The 18,197-nt window shown below is 38.7% G+C and overlaps 1 protein-coding gene and 1 long non-coding RNA gene across 7 annotated transcripts in view; one reads left to right on the forward strand and one right to left on the reverse strand.

Annotated features, from left to right (window-relative positions):
• The first annotated feature begins 12 nt into the window (after window positions 1–12).
• On the forward strand, window positions 13–10,788 carry LOC141730967 (uncharacterized). 4 transcript variants are annotated; one of them, XR_012582826.1, is made up of 3 exons: window positions 13–3,162; window positions 4,267–4,732; window positions 6,763–10,788. It is a non-coding gene; the product is annotated as an uncharacterized LOC141730967 (long non-coding RNA). The 4 variants fall into 4 exon arrangements; XR_012582824.1 differs by lacking the exon at window positions 6,763–10,788 and having other exon boundaries at window positions 130–1,281; window positions 3,031–3,162; window positions 4,267–5,445; XR_012582823.1 differs by lacking the exon at window positions 6,763–10,788 and having other exon boundaries at window positions 130–3,162; window positions 4,267–5,445.
• KDM3B (lysine demethylase 3B) overlaps window positions 4,757–18,197 on the reverse strand; it is a 48,136-nt gene continuing 34,695 nt past the window's right edge. For 2 of the 3 annotated variants that reach the window (XM_074552418.1, XM_074552420.1), the window contains exons 17-24: window positions 14,627–14,798; window positions 11,553–11,643; window positions 11,336–11,466; window positions 9,908–10,027; window positions 9,273–9,436; window positions 8,763–8,939; window positions 8,098–8,232; window positions 4,757–6,111 (exon numbers count right to left, since the gene is read on the reverse strand). In XM_074552418.1, coding sequence (XP_074408519.1) covers window positions 6,031–6,111; window positions 8,098–8,232; window positions 8,763–8,939; window positions 9,273–9,436; window positions 9,908–10,027; window positions 11,336–11,466; window positions 11,553–11,643; window positions 14,627–14,798 — 1,071 coding nt within the window. In that variant the 3' untranslated portion in view covers window positions 4,757–6,030. The remainder of the gene's footprint in view (window positions 6,112–8,097; window positions 8,233–8,762; window positions 8,940–9,272; window positions 9,437–9,907; window positions 10,028–11,335; window positions 11,467–11,552; window positions 11,644–14,626; window positions 14,799–18,197) is intronic. The other variant, XM_005493074.4, reaches the window with a different exon arrangement.

An 18,197-nucleotide genomic window follows, 5' to 3' on the forward strand; every position in this document is an offset into this window, starting at 1 on the left:
CCTTGCAGTTGCCTCCTCCAGGGAAATCAAGACAACAGCTATTACATGCTGCAAACAGGGTACTTACGTGTAAGAGCGTTTCAGAGTTCCACGGCTCCGAGTTTCGCCCAAAAACGGGATGCAAAACAAAACTCAGCTAGCCAATACTGACGTTTACGTTATCAAACCAGAAGAATAAAGGCTGTTACTTGTAGTTTCCAGGTAATTTCAGTGTTGCCAGATACTCTTTCTCGTAAACTGAGAGGTCAAGGATTCTTTTGCTAACTACACAAACGAGGCTGAACAGTGTATGTGTTGGAATATTATTCTTAGTGCGGGATGGGAAATGGATATAAATGTGTATTCTTAAGCATACTGGAGTACCGGAAACTGTTGTATTTTAACAGCTCACCAATGAATACTGTTAAAAGAATCTTCCTCCTCAGTCAATGCCAGAGTTCATTACTGGGTCCCTGGGCGCCTGTATGTATATTACAGTCATGGATTGATTAGGCCCTGTACACAGATCTCTGAATCACGCTGAGATAGCTATTACATAAGTTGGTTTTTAATGGAAAAAAAATCACTAGAAATCTGTCATGGTTCTTCAGCTAACAAAAAACAAAACAAAAACAAACAAAACACCAACACACGAACAAACAAAAACCCCCACAAAGAAACCCCACCACTAAAAACCAAAAAACTCAAATCCAAAACCCCTCTCCAAAAAAAATCTCACAAAAAAACCCAACCAGCCAAACAAAACAAAACAAAAATGGACGGAAGGCACTACGGCAAAGTCTCATTAGTTACCGATGGTTGCTGAAGAGCCTTTATGAAAAGAAATGAGACCAAGGAAAGAGTCATAACAAAAACAAAGAGCTGTTTGGGAAAAAATTTCTCATGAATGCATGAAATTCAGTATAATGAGCAAAGAGACAAATACAAAACATTGGCAACTTCCCATTACATGCAAGAGATGAAAACACAAATGTCTCTACAGACAGCAACAAAGAACATTTTATCACAGTCTGCTTTTGGATATGAATGGCCACAAAATGATTGCATAAGGCACTCCACAATTTACACCACTGATGGCATAACTCACTTGCTAATAGGATAAAAGGAATCTGCTTTCACACATCCAAATAACAAGCAAAACCTTCAACAAAATGACTACATTTCTAACTGCATCTGTTTCCTACTGGTGACCAACACAGCAACAGGTCAGTTACTTGAGTAATTTGTTCATGCTTGGATGAGTGGAAGACGCAAACAGAAGAGGGAAAATGCAGAGATCTGGTGAGTAACACATATGATTGTGTGAGAGCGCTAGATAACTGCAGCATGGGTAAGTTACACCTAAATAAAATATGCATTAGTGTTTTAAGCTATTTAATGTGCCATGGGGCATTATGAAAATCTACAGTGCGTTAGACACAAATGGTGGTAAGAACAACAGAATCTCAACATCATTAGAGAAGGTGGTGTTGTAAATGTAGTGCCAGCTCACTGTTTAGTAGGATGTTACGCTTTAGAACAACTTCAGAAAAGATATTTTAAGCCGGCAATTTACATTTAGCAATAAGTTGTTCATTTTTTCCCATATCATAAATAAAAATGAAAGATTAATTAATTAACTGACCTTCCAGAAGAAGAAATTACTGGTAGTTTAAGGGCTATTTTTGCAATAAAAGTCAGCTGCAGGTTAAGTGCAAATAAAAATATTAGTAGTATTCTTTTTATTATTAGTAATATTGTATAAGTCTGTGTAAATAAGACCTAACCAGGAAAGCAATTCATCACTTTTTTCAAATTAAGGCTGTATGGGGTTTTTCTGCAGCTGTGTTACTCCTGAAACAACTCATGATAAACTTGCGTTCTACAAATAGTCCAAATAGGTCACCAAATATCTATCAATCTGCTATGGCTAAACAACAAAGCATGGAAATCAAATAAGCTGTTCCTCGAATAAAGCAGCTTAAGCAAAGCTACATTAAGAAAAATGCCAGGTCAGATTCAGAGATCCTGCTGAAGCTGAGGTTCAGGCAGAAGCTGCAGTAATGAAGAAACAGCAATTCATCACGGCTCAAGAATATAGGATTCCCTCTGGAAAAGTTTAGCAGACTAAATATGGGTCTTAGGAATACAGGTGAAGTCGAAGAACACAATGGGAACCCTCCCTGAAGCATAAAAGTGCAGATTGTAGTGGAAGAGTATCAAAAGTTGAAAGAAGTAGAGAAAACAGAAAAAGTGCAAGCTGACAGACAAAAATGACACCGTGGACATGACAGCTGGAAATTGTTCTGAGAACATTTCTTTAACAGTTTTGCTTTGCGACTGAAAGCTGTTCTTTTAGAAGATACCTTCCTAGAGGAAACAGCTGTATTTTGTTGTATCCAGCTCTTGAAACTTATATTACCATTTTCCTATTAGACTATATAAAGGCAGAGATAAATAAAAAGCTCCCCTGCAAGGCAGGGGAGTGAGGGACATAGGAGAGAAAAGTAAGATGATTTCTGCCTTGTTGTTTTTCAAATACATGGTGGGAACATGCAGCTCTTTTTCAAAAGTTGAGAACAGGAATCTTTAAGACACTGCCAATTAAGAGGAAAGAAGCTGTGGGCTGATTTTAGATTCTGAGATGCACTGCAAGATAGTACACACAAGCAGGCATTGGCATGCATACCAGCTATTGGGGTAAGTTTGGGGAAACACTGAAGTTGACAATCAGAAGATAAGATTCATTACTGTACCCAGAACTGGAAAGATGCACTGTCAACATCTTCTTCTATGCTATGCTTCACTCACATGCTGTGTAGTTTCACAATCATTTTCCACTGAATCAATGCTTACAAGGTGTGGTTGATACATGAATAAATCACTAGTGTGTCATATACCTCAACCAATACCTCAACTGTAGAAGCTCAGAGCTATCTGAGCTATCAAAGGGCTGTCAGGAGTGAGGAAGAAAGGAAATTATACATACAGGGGAGCAATAGTTTTAAATAATATTCAGGCCTCATAACTTTTATCTTATTTGGATTGTAGGTAAATTCCAGTTACTGCTTAGCATCGAACATCGCTGCTCCAATTCTGATTCCACATGTTCAGGTTTTACAAAAGGCTGTCCAAGAATCTTTCACAGAAACAACACATGGAACATAACTTCAGATGTGTTAGGTACTTATTTTTTTCCTATATTTATGTTGCCTGGTACAGTTGCATCAGAATAAAGATTTAGGTTTTGTAAAATTAAACGTTGCATGCTGCTACATTTTTATTCATTATCAAGGAAAGGGAGGCTTTTGGTTGAAAAGAAGTGAAATCTTCAGGCTGGGGACATTATGGGGACATTACACCTTTACACGGTTGAGTATACACCAACTTTCAGTATTGTGAATGCAATCTAAATTCACTAGGTCAGGCCAACAGCTATATATTCCTGAATTCTTGCTTCATCTTCTCTGTAGTTACAGAGGACATTGGCTAAAAGATATCAGAGTTTAAAGCCCATATTAAAAAATGGTGCTGCCCACTGTCTCATGCCCCTCCATTTAGTAATGGCAAGAGAGAATTAGATAGAATAAGTGTGATGACTGCAGCAAACTATATTGTCATGTAACTCAAATTTTTATTCTCCCTCTGCTAAAATCCCTACACTTTTATGATGTCTGCTTTATTCTGCTTACATTCTATGTAAAATACCAGCTGCCCCTTAAAATCTTGATCTAGAAAATACTGTGATAAAAACTACTGATTTTATATCTTAAGTCAATTTTATAACCACTTTGGCTGGCTACTTGTGGTATAATCTCTCTATGATACGTCAGAACAATCTGATGATCTTTGAGATCTCTTCCAACGTAGGCCATTTTATGATTCTATGGTATTTCTTAATTTTAGTAATCCCTCTGATTTTGGCTGAATATTACTTAAGGTTGATTGTACTCCATGATTAGTAAAAAAGAAAATTCAAGAGACAGAAGCAGTACTTGATAGACTCAAACTAAACCAAGGTTTAGAATGAGACGCAAAACCCTTATTGTAGATCACTGGATTCAAAATTACTCATGCTACTGTACTAAGATATAGCCAAGTCTCTACCTTTTTGATCTTTATCCAATTCTAATGCTTATACACACACATTCAGAAATGAGGGAAACATCTCAGCTATAATTAATCCGTATGCACAGAGTACAAGAGATGTGCACAAGAAATTGTACGCAACAGAATACAGTGAAGCTGAAGGATTCATGTGTCTGGAATAACCCTTTTTATCTCCAGCAGATAAATTAGCCCACATTCACAGGATAGCTGCAAGGGTATGAGGCAGCAAAAGCCTGTGACTGGACTTTGCACCTAACAACCAAACTGAGAAGCTGCTAGAATGCCACATGTCAGTGAACAGAACTGCTGCTGCCATCACAAACTCCAATGTCAGAAACCACAGAACTTTTACCACCCCATCCACAGCTCCAGTGGAGAGAGCATCTCTGGACCTGCTGGGAAGATAGAGACGGGAAGCACAGTACACGAGATGTTTTTTATGACAAGACAAATCCTCTACCCAAACTACCTTGAAGAATCAATAATTAGCAGGCAGCTTGGTGTGCTCCCAGTACATACTTGGGATGCCACGCTAAACCACATAAGCCTTCTGGCCAAGCACAGCAGGTCAAAATTAGCAGGCAGCCTACACTGCCAGAGGCAGAGGCTGAGACAACCTCAAGGCAGGAAGATCAGCGTACAGGTATGAAAAAAACTGCCCAGGCTGTTACAGTAAATGACTTTTATTTTTTAAAAAATGAAATAACCGTGAACATATTAACAGGCCTGCAAGTGGCACTACAGTACAGCTGGAGATAAGGTCAATACATTTCCCCATGTACCTGGACAATGAAATCCATTGCATCAATGCTGACATTAGTAAATTCTGAATACAGTTCTATCAAGCAGGAACATTTTACTTAAAATAGTTCTGGACAAAGTTGACACCAAAAGTTAACTTTTCCTTCACTTTGGAAAGGATATATGTTTTATAGATGTTTTCAGGTAGCACTGGTATTGGGTGAATATTGCCTGCAGTCACCAGTGCAGGGAGAGATGTACAACATCTCCTTGTGAGAACAGAGTTTATACTCCTTTTTACTTTTCATTCTGAGGAAGCAGGGTGGCGCAGAGAGAGGGGGGACAATAGGTGAGGTAATATGGGCAAGGGAGGTGGGATGTCAATTTCTATTCAATTCTCCTTTGGCTGTTTTTGTGCTATTTTGGACTGCTTTTTAAAAATCACTTCTTGATTTTATTGAAAGGAAGACTAAATGTAATACACCTTTCCTTGAAAATCCAGGAACAATTGTGGTACTTCAAAAATACTAAAAATATCTACTTTCATGAAATATTAACTGTTTCACTACAAACCTATTTTTTCACTAAATACACAATTCTCTTTATTTCTGGAGTCTCCCTGGGGAAAAAACAGTGGGTTCTCCCTTTAGTTCTGCAACTCTACAGTGTATAGAGAAACAGCTAGAAGAATGGGAGTGCAGAGAATAGCTTTATCCTTTCCCTTGGCCAGTATCTCACACAGGGAGTTTGTTTGAATTTCTGCAGTTGGGCTACTGTTGGTCACATTCTTTCAGCAGTTACCAACCAAGTCTGCAGTAGGACAACCCACCTCCAGCACGTTCTGTCTAACTTGGTGGAGACTAAGTAGGCATGAGGGAAAAAAACCATCCACACTCTTTCTACCATTTTTGATCGTAGTATGCAGGAACACCAAGTGGTTTCCATGTTCTCTCAATTTGCGAAGGCCACAGGAAAGGGATATGGCACCTTTTAGAATCTGGAATTCTGCATTTAAGAGTGCGACCTTCCATTAGACCTTCGGTGTTGAGGCAGCGTAGAAAACAGTGGCTGAAGAGTGTAATACTGACCACACCAGCTCCCAGTGAGAAGCTTTTGCTCCTGCAGAGGCAGTCGTGTGCAGTCCCTGTATATACCGTGAGCAATAGGCCTACTTGACAGGGCATTTGGAATTAGCAATTCCTACGATCTAGCTAGTTTAGATTCATGAGCTTTCAGTGTGCCAACAGCATCTTTCACTGCATGGTAGATAATGTTCTTCACCTGCAACAGGAAAAAAGAAAAATTAACTTCTACAGACTAACAAGCAGAGTCTTACATAGCTATGCAATCAGCTTTGACAGCTGAATTTGTAATAGTTGGCCAGTATACATGAAATACATACTATTTTGCTTCAGAATACCAACAGCACAAATTTTAACTGTCACAGATGACAAGTATCTTAGACACTTGCACTGATTTATTAACTCATTTTCTGGTCACCCAGCAACATATATTTACTTGTGTTGTTTTAAGATAATTCCTTCTCCTGTGAGAGCTAGGAGGAAGTGCAGTACGAAGTCATTATATATATATATATATATACACACATACATATATATAGATATATTTGTTTATTTTGAAGAAGTCATTGTGATCGAAGTCAGTGACTCACATGAATCAAATCTAAAAGCTGCAAGAAAATTATATGGTTTAATCCTATGAAAACTAATATGACGCAACAAATCATCTTGTTGTCTTTGCATGGTGGCTAGAAATACTTCAAATTTGTGAATCTTGCAGAAAGACAAGCCCATGATGAGAAATCCACTAGTACTCACTGCTATCTTTTTCACAGTTACCTATTTAAGAATCAAAGTTCTGTCTAGTTTCTGATTTTTTTCTGATCTAAGTTTATATGAATTCTGTTTCCAGGTGCTAAACAGAACAGTTTCAACCTCCTAAGTGAGTAGCTCAATTGCACTTGCTCAACTAACTGGCAAGCACCATCATCTTTTCCTGATGTACATGTGACCTCATTTTTGGTATAATTTATGCAACTGTTATTGTCTCTGTGTATTTTAATATATGAAAATATAGGCAGAGGTTTATATAAAAATATACATTAAAAATGACAAAGTATTTTTAAAAAAAGATGGAGACAAATAAAACCAGTATTTCTTTTCACAGGGTTACTGACTTGCACTTTTCTTGGGGTTTTTTTTTAATAATAAGCATTATTCATTTGCAACCTCTTAATTTACAGAAACATTTCTGCATTTGTATCATCACAGCTGAAGAGGCACAGTGTTAGATGCCAGAATGAGAGTTGATAATACTTCTGCTTTCCTTTATAATCCCATGAAAATTCACATAGAAATTTATAGCAAACTTTCACTGAATTGGTATGAGAAAATTAACAATGTAGATTCTGACATCCTTGGGTGACATTCTGGAGAGTGACCATATACTGTACTTTGATGAGGAAAATCATTCTTCAGATCTCCACCCTCCTTCCTTTCACATACATGTAATTACTGATACACAAAAAATGCTGACAACAAAATCTGCAAACAGAGCAGTTACTAACGTTGCTTCAGAAGCATTAGACAAAATCCAACACAATATCCTATGGTCTTCTCTCCGTACAACTTACTATCTTACATCCAGTGTCCTTGTGTATCTATTATGTTCTGTGCATAATTATTAGCTGAAGCAGTCATGGTTCCTCAAACCAAATCACATTTAATTTTAGGACTAACATATGTTGGATAAGACCTTTAAGATCATCCAATCCAACCACACACCTAACAATGTCAAGTCCATCACTAAACCATATCCCTGACTTAATTAAGCCATTCGCTTTCAGAGGAGTTTTCCTTTAGGCAATAAAGAAACAAATACAAGAGTACTTGGTCAAAAAAACCATCTCTCTTCAAAACAAAGCACTTCTCTTTCCTTTTTAAGTTTTTTTTTTCTTCTGGTCTGCTCTGCTGTCATTAGGATTCAGCCATTCAAAAGCTTATTAACACCAATGCGTGCATTAATCTAATGGGGGAAAGTTCTCTGGAAATGCAAAAGTCTATTACTAATTTTTGTTTACATAATACTGTAGACAGAAGTACTTTATTTTAAGTAACATACCTATCAAATGAGAACCTCCAGATTTGTGGGAAGTTGTTACTCTTTCCTTAGAGATACATTTCTAGTACTGAAGTAAGCTGGCCAAACACAGGATGTATTTAATGTTTACTGACATAAAAAGGTTACCTGCAGTTTATCCTCATGGTTTGTATGAGTATTAGACAGATGCCTGAACTCCTGGGTCAGACGGAAGCAGTGCTTCACGTGTTCGGGAGATACAAAATCTTCTGCCACTTTAATGCAGCTGTACAAATTATGGACCTAAAAATCCATACCAAATGACTGATATATAAAGACAATAAAAACCATACAAAACAAAACAAATAAAACCCCAACACCCAAAAGAAACATCAACAACAAAGACCAAACCCCCAGACATCCCCTCCCCCCAATATTTGGGGTCTGCTACATTTACTTATCGAAAGCAGAAACTGACAGAGTTGTATCTAATAGTAAAATGAGAAAAAAATACACGACATCTAACAGGTTTCCTGTTCTCCCATATATATTAGTGTTCCCTAAAGCAAGTTCTCTTAACCTTTGAATTTGGTTTCCTTGGCTGAAGTTTCACTACACAGAAATGCTTTCCCTCCATTCATCCCAGTTTTTTTCCCCCTGTAATTTCATCAGTTATGTACACATTATTCAGATTTTTAGTAATGTAAGAACTGCATGTGTAGAAAAAGAAACCTTAAGTGTGCAATATTAATTACCAGTTATTTTAAAACTGCAGCTGTTGTGCCTCCAATTCAATTCTATCTGTCAATATAGCCTATAGTTGGTATAGTTACCTGATGGGGAGCACCTGCAGGAATGAACACGGCATCACCAAGGAACTGCACTATTGCCCAGCCTTGCACACCATACTCATCATATAGTCTCTTACGTAAGGTCTGGTCCAAGTACCAGCTTTGGTCATGAATGGGGTCATGATCTGGAGGATTTTCTTGGCCTTGTTCTTCTCCAACCTAGGGCCAAGATATGGGGTGGAAGGAAACCATGACACAGCACCTTGATATTGCTGGCTCACAAAATGGTCTGTATCTAAAAATTTAACAAACTATTTCAAGGTAGAACATGATTTTCATCAAGGTCATTTAGGTCTTAAACAGCAACATGCATTAGTATGAAGATTCCAGGCCAGGCTGCAAACCTGTGAACATAGTAACTATCAGTGCCCTCAAAGACAGAAGTGCAATACCTACACACTTGATGTTGATAGCAATTTGAATCATTCAGCTGCTATAAGCAAGCTGGTCAAGGAACCCTGTAAGCTTAAGCTTTCTTTGCAACTAGCATACCTTCCGGAGAAGTTCCCGTATCTTTTCAGCATCCTTGGCAGCATAGATGTGCCACAATGCTCCAGGTTTCTCTCTTCCTTCATGGATTCGCTGCTTTGTTACATCATCAGCATCTCCCTCATCAATTGTTTTCAGAACCTCTGAAAGGGGAATCCATGTAAGAACTGCTCATGTTTTGACACAGAGAAGAGGAAGGAGCATTTTGAGCTACTAAATTCAGTCACACTGCAACTGATCATATAGTGCCCTTCCTAAGCCCATCAAGCTTCATTTTAACAGAATTCAGTGAATGTGTCAATTGACAGCTAAAAAAGCTCTGTTCACAAAGCTTAGTCTTGAATTTAAACTAAGTTACAATTATTTAAACACAAGGAGAAGAAAGGGGAGTAAGCTACTCTTTCTTCTCTTTTCTTCAGGAATGTACCTAATTTCTAGGTACAAAACTCTGCTGCTCCCACAGTTGGAAACTAATGAAGCATTACTGCACTTTTAATTATGTGCTGCAAATGTTGCAAACTGTCTTGTATATTTGAATTATGTATCATAGAAATGGCAAGCTTAAACAATAAAAGATACTCTTTTTACAAACACAATTGATTTTTAGTGTACAGAAAACAGCTTTCCTTAAGCATTACCATCATCATGGCTCCCTTCCCCAATGGGAATCCCAACATACACCATGACGTTAACAGCATCAGACACATCCAAGTGCAGGTTTGTGGTACCAACTCGTCTGTCTTCTGCAGTAATTAAGCCTATAACAGAGTGCAAAATAAAATAAAATTCTGTGACTAATCTCTTATAGAAATGACCTAGCTGAAAAACCTGTTTAAACAGCTAACTTTGTATGGCAATGAGAGCAGAAACCAAAGTCAAAGAGCAACTGAAACAGGTATATTCATGTCACGTGTAGCGTAAGTAAAAAGTTTACTGATAACTAGTATTTTTATTTTACAGGAAAACAGAAGCAAACCTTACCCAAGTCATGAGAAAACAAGCATTTTAACACCAAAGCCGTAACTTGTACTTTACAATTTTCTCTTTGAGAGTCTTTTATACAGCCTGTACTAGAGAACTTAGCTATCAAAAGCACAAAGCAAGTCTTCCTATGCTTGGAGGCAAGAGAGAACTGCTTTAAATGGCATTAGCATCCTACTGTGTGCAGCAAGTCAATGGTCTGTTAGAAGTATAAGCCTCCAGCCGTTTTTTATTTTCTCATACTAGCTGCAAAATCCATGACCAGCTGAATTCACAGCAGTTAGAGATCAACTCATCATTAACAATTCAGATTACAATTCAGTAAGGAGAAACACCTGCAGACTCAAGTGCTTGTACCTTTGCACATTGAAGGAACTTATGTCTCTCTCAAGTGACTGTAAGTAATGGAGAAAGATTTCAAATGTTTGCTTCTTAACTCTTTGACCTTCTTATTAACATGTTCCCTTTTTTTTCCTCTGGCCTTTCAAAAGCACCCTCTCTTTCTACCTCTGCTTAACCATCTCTAGCAAGGAACATGGCATGGAACCAAAATATATAAAAAAAAAAAAAAATCTTTGTATCAGCAAACAGTAACAGTACGCCCACAAGAGTTTTCAGGATTACCATCGTATTTATCTATTTTCTGTTTAAAATACAAGCTTCTGAAGTTAGGAACTCAACTCACTGAACAGTACCTATCATAACGGACCAGAAACAGGTCAAAGTCCCCAGAAGGTGAGTAATTTTCCTCTTAAATACTTCAGTTGCTCTCAAAAACATACTAACTTTTCCTTGAACCCTGTATTGGTATTATGCCTGTTATATGTATCAATAATTGTTTGCAAACCTAACTTACTGTATGTACATCTCTTGGATACACAAGGCAGAAAAGGGCACATCTGACAGAGAGAGCTAATGTAAGAATAGTTTTGCAGGACTAAATGAAAAAGAAGAAACAGCAGGCTCTAGGATAAGCACTGTGTTTTGCCACAGCCACAGCCTTGTGTAATGCCACAGCCTTGTATTTGCCCTCAGTGTAATAAAGAGTCACAAAAACCAGTATCTGCAGACCTATACTCACATACCATATGCATTGTACATTTTAGGACCCAAGTCAGGACGGACAAAGTAGCTTGGCAGCCTAGAAGCCAAATTCAGTCTGCCATCTCTCTTGGTATATTCAGGAAGAGGAAGATTTTCCATCAAGTCCTCAAACCTAGAGAATAAAGACAGACAAAGGCAGGTTGTCCTCCTGTAGCACCTACAGCCATCCTGTCAGCACTGATACTAAAGGTTACTTACCTTGTAGGCATCATATCTCTGAAGTCCTCCCCTGGAGGCCAATCCTTTAACTTTAGTACCATTGGCTGACCATCATCTGACCTGAGCCGTTCTGCAAGAAACAAATTAAGATTTCTTCATTGCAGTATCTTTTTACCACAGCCCACTACCTTTTTAAAGCTGCAAGGGTTTTTGTACCTCTCACAATGCACAGCAAAATGGATCCTGGTTTTGTTTTGGGCTTCCAAGCAATATCATAGTATGATAAACAACAGTTTAACAACTATATAAGTATACATGCACAGATATAATCACTGACAGCAGAAGTTTGACAGATCTTGCACAGCTGCTAAGTCTCAGAATAGTTTTTATTCAGCTTCAAAAGCCTTTCCAAAACATTCTTCCTTCTCCTTTTACCAAAGTTTATAGGAGGTTATCATTAATTTCAAGAGAAGTGGTACTTCTATAAAATTAAAGTTATTGGTTCTTGTTCTGAAATCAGTCCTAACTTCAGTGTAAAGCAAGAAACCATCGTACACTACATTCAAAAAAGCTAAAGAGCAGGTGGTCACAAAGGAAGATAGCCTTTAGGTTTCTTTAATTCTTATTTGCTGGAGGAACTCAAATTAGCAGAGTGCCAAAACCAAACATTTGTTCTTTACTTTAGGAGTTTTACACAAGTCCTGACTGGAAACAGAAAACGAGCAGCACAGAAAGATGGCATTACGTATGCAACAGTGGATGTACGCTCTGACAGTACTGACCATAACTGCTGTTCTACCTCAGATCTTAGGGCTAAGAGAGACTCTCTGGAAGTGGTACGCAAGTAGCAGAGAACTCACTGTAACATTTAGAGAAAACCATAGCTCCTTCTTCTACCAGATTTTTCACAACTCTACATGAAGCCACCAATTAAAAAACTAGGTGTACAGCAGTCTTAAGAATTTAGCATCCCCGTTTCCCCAGAGAGTAACACCCTTCACTGCTTCCTACCTTACTGAGAATTGTCAGCCAAACTGATCTAGCAGAGCTCCTGACAGCATCGGTAAAGAAAGCATATGTAAGAAATTAGGACTTGGAGATCTGTGAATCACACCTGTGTTACATATCATCAGGCTACAGAAGACAGCCTGAGTTTGCAATATAAAAAAATATTTTATTGAAATTAAAAGGAATTAAGAACCGCAGATATGTAGTGACAAAAGTGACTGATTTGAAGATAAACTTTGATAAGCTACAGATTTTTCAGTGAGCGAACTGAAAAGCTCAAGGACTTGAATTTCAATATGTTTCACAACTTCCCATATTCAAGATTTTGAATTCGTGAAGGATCTTTGATCTAAAGAAGAAGCAGTTTGTAGGGAGGCTATTCAGAAAGGACAGAGTGAAGAACTACTTGGATGATAATATACAGATCTGACAAATTACATGAGACTGGACAAACCCCAGAAAATACCAGCAAAGAAAAGCAGGTGTAAGAAGGATCAAAACAAAAGTCCACTTTGAGCCCAAAAATATTAAAAGAAACAGCAAAAGATTGAAATTAATTAAAGTATCATATAGAACAATCTCAATAACACCTCCAAAGTCAGTGGCTGTTCTACATCTCCTTGATAACTTAATGTGAGGGTGGGAGCCAGCCACATATTTAAAAAATTTAGAATTCATGTAATGCAGAGAAGTCAGAGACATTAGGTAATATACCATCAGTTTTCATAAGAATTAGAATATGAAATATCTGGACTAGCAGCAAATAATATTCCTCTATACTGGGGACTGAACATGGCTGAAGAAACTCTAAATAAAATGTATTTAAAAGAAACTATCATGAGTGATAAGGTTTTCCAACGTAGGTAATTAATATTTCTCATGTACAGTGTGGTAAAGGCTTTGTCTAAAAGAAAAGCCAAAGGTGATTTTGCTGAAAGAAGCATATCTGTCTGGAGACAAACTGCAAGTAACATTTCTCAAAGATAACTTGACCCATACAAATTCACTATTTTCATTCATCACCCCAGCACAAAAGTAAAGAGTTTGTGAACTTTCCCAGTTACTGTTAATACACAAAGACCACACCATTATATCCTCCAAGGCCATTTATTCTGATTAATAACAAAACCAGTATGAAATTTAACAGTACAAAATACAACACTCTGTACTAACCATATAAAAAAACAAGTCAAAAGCAGGGAGCTTATTGATTGGAAAATTACTAGGAAAGGAATATTCTTGGTCTGCAAATCTATAATTTTGTTGACTGTTGAATGAACATTCCATTAAGTCATCCAACACTTCACCATTTCTGCAATATCCACACAGCAATAAATACAGAAAACATTTTATACACAACTCGAAAATCAGCAATACTGCAATGAACTTACACCTGTAACCATAAGACCACTCAGATCTAGGTATATACAATCTAAAATGGAGCACTCAGCTTGTCAGAAGCTCTTTAACCTGACCTATATTGTCCTCAGAAATTTTAGTTGGTTAGTTTCCCCATCCACACTTGACAGAAGGTTTTCTCAAAGACCTTGAGCATTAAATAATGTGTTATCATGTGAGGCACACATATAGCATTGCTATTCATAATAGATATAAATTTGCATTTGTATGTCAGATTTACTCGACTGATGTATTCCACCAAATCCAAATTTTCATATCGAAAGTCTCCATCTGTTTTAGGAGAGCAGGTTCCCTTTAGTTTTACAATAAAAACTGAGGTTGAAAGGAGAGCAAAGGTAGACACATTACTTACTTTCTTAAAAATGGTAACTGAGGATTAATTTCACTGGGAAAAGTTAAAACAAACAAACAAACAGGCAGTTTCCCATGAAAGTTTGACACATGAAAGTTATACACACCAACACACTGCAGTACAGACAGTTCTCTTGGACAGTCCTGCCCTAATCTCCAATAAAGCATTTTCCAGGATGTGCTACATATAAGGAGCAATGGCTTCTTTGGATGAGACTGATAGGTATTCAGATTTTTTCTTCATTTATTTTTTAGGAAAATAGGTGGAAAATTAAGAGTTGAAGATAACAAAACAGACTGCTCAGTTAAACTAGTCAGCCATAAATATTACTTACTAGATATTATCTCAAAGCCATCCCAGAAGTCACGCACTTTCACGTCTGAAATTATGGCACAGTTCCTGCAGTTCACCAAATCTACATCTTGATCTCCAAATTCCAGGCTGAAAGCTTCTGGTTTCCAAAGTTCTGACTTCAACTTCTTATGGACACCAGATACCAGCACGGGCTGAGAATACAAAGATGAATGCTTACTCCACCATAACCAATTATCTTATATATGCAGCCAAACTTTCTTAAGAGAGCCAAGACTCCTGCTACCACCATATAAAAGACACCACAAATCTGTTTTCATCATGTCTGGCTTTTGTGCATCAAGCAAATAACCAGAGTCAAAGCAAACTTCAGTTCCATGCCATGTTGCCTTAGAAGTGGCGTTGGATTAGACTTGCCGAGGCAAGTGCATTAGGTCTCCATGGCAAGGTGTTGGCAGCAGGTATAAGCTCTGTCAGAGGAGGCTGGGAGCTGCCCCATGGTGGACACAGATGGTTCCACCGGGCTCAACAGACCCATCACTGGCAAAAGCTGAACCCACAACTGATGCTGGTAGCTTTCTCTGTAATAATGAGAAAGGGTAAAAAGTTCTCCACAGCTGACGCATGCGTGCCTGTGTGTGTGTGAGAGAGAGAGAAAGGGAGAGAGAGAGACAGAGGGACACACAACACACGGATGGCAGGCAGGAGGGAGGGAGAGAAACAGCTCTGCATACACCAAGGTCAGTGATGGAGGAGGTGCTCGCAGCCCATTGAAGAGCATGGTGAGGCAGGCTGTCCCCTGCAACCTGTAGAGGACCACGGTGAAGCAGAGATCCACCTGCAGTCTACAGAGGATCCACTGCAGCAGAGGGATATTTGCTGGAGGGATATTTGCTGGAGAGCCCATGCTGCAGTAGGTTCTGGCAGAAGCCGTAGGGAGAATCCCACTTATAAGCAAACTTTCTGGCAAAAACTACCCACTGGGGACCCACACTGGAGCAGCCCGTGGAGACAACTCATGTTAGAGCCATTTGTGAAGGACACTATCCTGTGAGAGGAACTCCACACAGAGGAAGCAGCAGGAAAGTGTGAGGACGAAAGGGCAGCAGACACTGTGTTGTGAACTGACCACAACCCCCATCATCCCCCCTGCAGGAAGGAGGTAGAATAGTCAGAGATAAGAGAGTAAAGTTGAGTCTTTAGGAAAAAGTTGAAGTGGGTGGGGAGAGGTAAGGTGTTTACTGATTTGTCTTCTCTTCCAGCCTACTCTATTTTTAATTTGCAATAAATTCAACTCCTTTATCACAAATTAAACCTCTTTTGCCCATGAGAGCAATCCCTAAGGGACCTCCCTGGCTTTATCTTGACCCAGAAACTTCTTCACCTGATTTTCTTCTCATATTATGTTGAGAAGGGGGAGTGAGAAAGCAGCTGGGTAGAGGGGTCTGGCAGCCAGACAGGGTCAATCCACCTGTGGCAGTAGAGTAGGTGTAGAATCCCACCACCTGACCTTTTTCTTAGGCACACATGCAACTACCACTAGAAACGGCATTTGTAGTAAAGCCTTCTCATGTGAAATTTTAGTATTATAATATGAATTGTTTAACTATTTCACTTGTTATTTATGTATAATCACAGATCAACATTAACTCTGTAGGACAAAACCAAGTAGTGGAAAAAAGGCTGCTCACTAGCAAAAGGGTTTTTAAGATGCTTAAGCTAATGATGTACATGCATTCCAAACAGCTATTTCAGTGGCTTCTCCCCATAAAAGCATTTAAAATGCTTTAATTAATTAATTAATTGAATTAACCTCAAAGCATTTGCTAAACTGACAATTGGAAAAGTTATACCAGACAAACCTCCCAACACTGCCAAAACTTTCTCAGTTCCTCTCACCCTGCCATCTCAAAAGAGAGTTACCAAACTTGAGAGAAAATGAAGAGGGTATAAAGTGAACTTGCACATTAACTATTCCCACCCAAAAAGCTTTACTTTTGTAACTGCTACCTATGTTCAAATGGCAGTTCCCATGGCTATTCAAGTTTGAATTAATTCCAAGCTGTGCCCTATACATTAACAATGTATAGTGATGGTGGGTCCTGGTTTATTCACATGAAGAGCTCCGCACAACCCTGAGAAGCACACATGACCCTAGATGAAATATCAGTGTGCTAGGCAAAGATACCGACAGAGCTATATACAAGCAACTTCAAAGTTATGCTGCTTAAACACACTCCAGTAACTAACTGCTGCTTCTTTTGTATTGTCCAATAGCCTCTAAAAGGCCTAGTTTTGATTTTAATCCCTAAGTGAGGACAACTATTTTTACATCCAGAAATGAATGTAAAAATCCCAAGTCTGGGGATAATGGGAATGGCCTTGGTTTTCAAATACAATACAACACAGCCATTAAGTTCTAGAAGGCAGCAATGAAACCTCAACTTCAGATGAGTGAGATTTAAGAAAACAAAAAGGGGTTGTTTACTTTACTCCTGTGAATTTCAGGAGACTAGGGGAATGAAAAAAAAAAACCCACAGAAACATGTAGACTACCCTCACATCAAAAAAGAGTATTTTCTTGTATTGAGGCTGAACTTTCTGTACCCACTCCCACTTCTCCTGTCAGTGGGCACTGACAAGAAGAGCCTGGCTCCCTCTTAAGATTTCCTCCCCACACTCTCCTGAGCCTCTTTTTCTCTAGGCTGAACAGTCCTAACTTGTTCAGCCTCTCTTCAGCTAAGTGATGCTCTAGTCCCTTCATCATCTTTGTGACCCTTCACTGGGGTTCCCCCTCTCCTCCTTCGCATTGGGGAGCCCAGGACTGAACACAGTAAGAGGAACCATCACTTCCTTTGACTTGCAGACAACCCTCTTTTTAGTGAGGATACTTTCTTGGCTCACAGTCACTCCCTTGCCCAGTGGGACCCCAAGATTCTTCCAGGCAAAGCTACCTTCCAAATGGTTGCTTCTCAGCAGCTGCTGTAGGATGTTATTCTTCCTTGATGTACAGGACATTACATTTTTCCCTGCTGAACATCACTAGATTCTTCTCGGTCCAATTCTCCAGCCTGTTCAGACCCTCTGATTAGCAGCAGAACTCATCTGCTGTATCAGTCATTCCTCCTAGTTTTGTATTGCCTGTGAACTTGCTAAGGGTGTATGAACTCTACCCCATCTAGGCCACTAATGACACTATAAGTACTACTCACTGCAGAAGTGACTGACGATATACCACTAGTGATAGTGCTCTCACACATGGCATTTCAGTCAGTTTTAAGTCCATCATACTGTTCACTTACCAAGTCACTTTGATGATATTATGACAGTGTAAAAAACCTTTAATAAAAATTAAGACAAAAAACGTCCACTACTTTCCTTTCATGTACCAAGCCAGTCATATCATCACAGAAGGCTACAAGGCAGGTTAAGCATGATTCAACCAGTATTCCTGAGCTCCTTTTCTCTTCATGACCATATCCCCATGGGATTCTTCCAAGCAAGTATCTGAAAAGGCAAAAGCCTGCTCTCCCAAAGCCCAAATTTGTGATCATGATTTTTTGTTTTGCTCCTTCCTCTCAGAATCTTGATCT

The sequence above is a fragment of the Zonotrichia albicollis genome, chromosome 15 (genome assembly GCF_047830755.1).
Source record: "Zonotrichia albicollis isolate bZonAlb1 chromosome 15, bZonAlb1.hap1, whole genome shotgun sequence".
Classification (NCBI taxonomy): domain Eukaryota; kingdom Metazoa; phylum Chordata; class Aves; order Passeriformes; family Passerellidae; genus Zonotrichia; species Zonotrichia albicollis.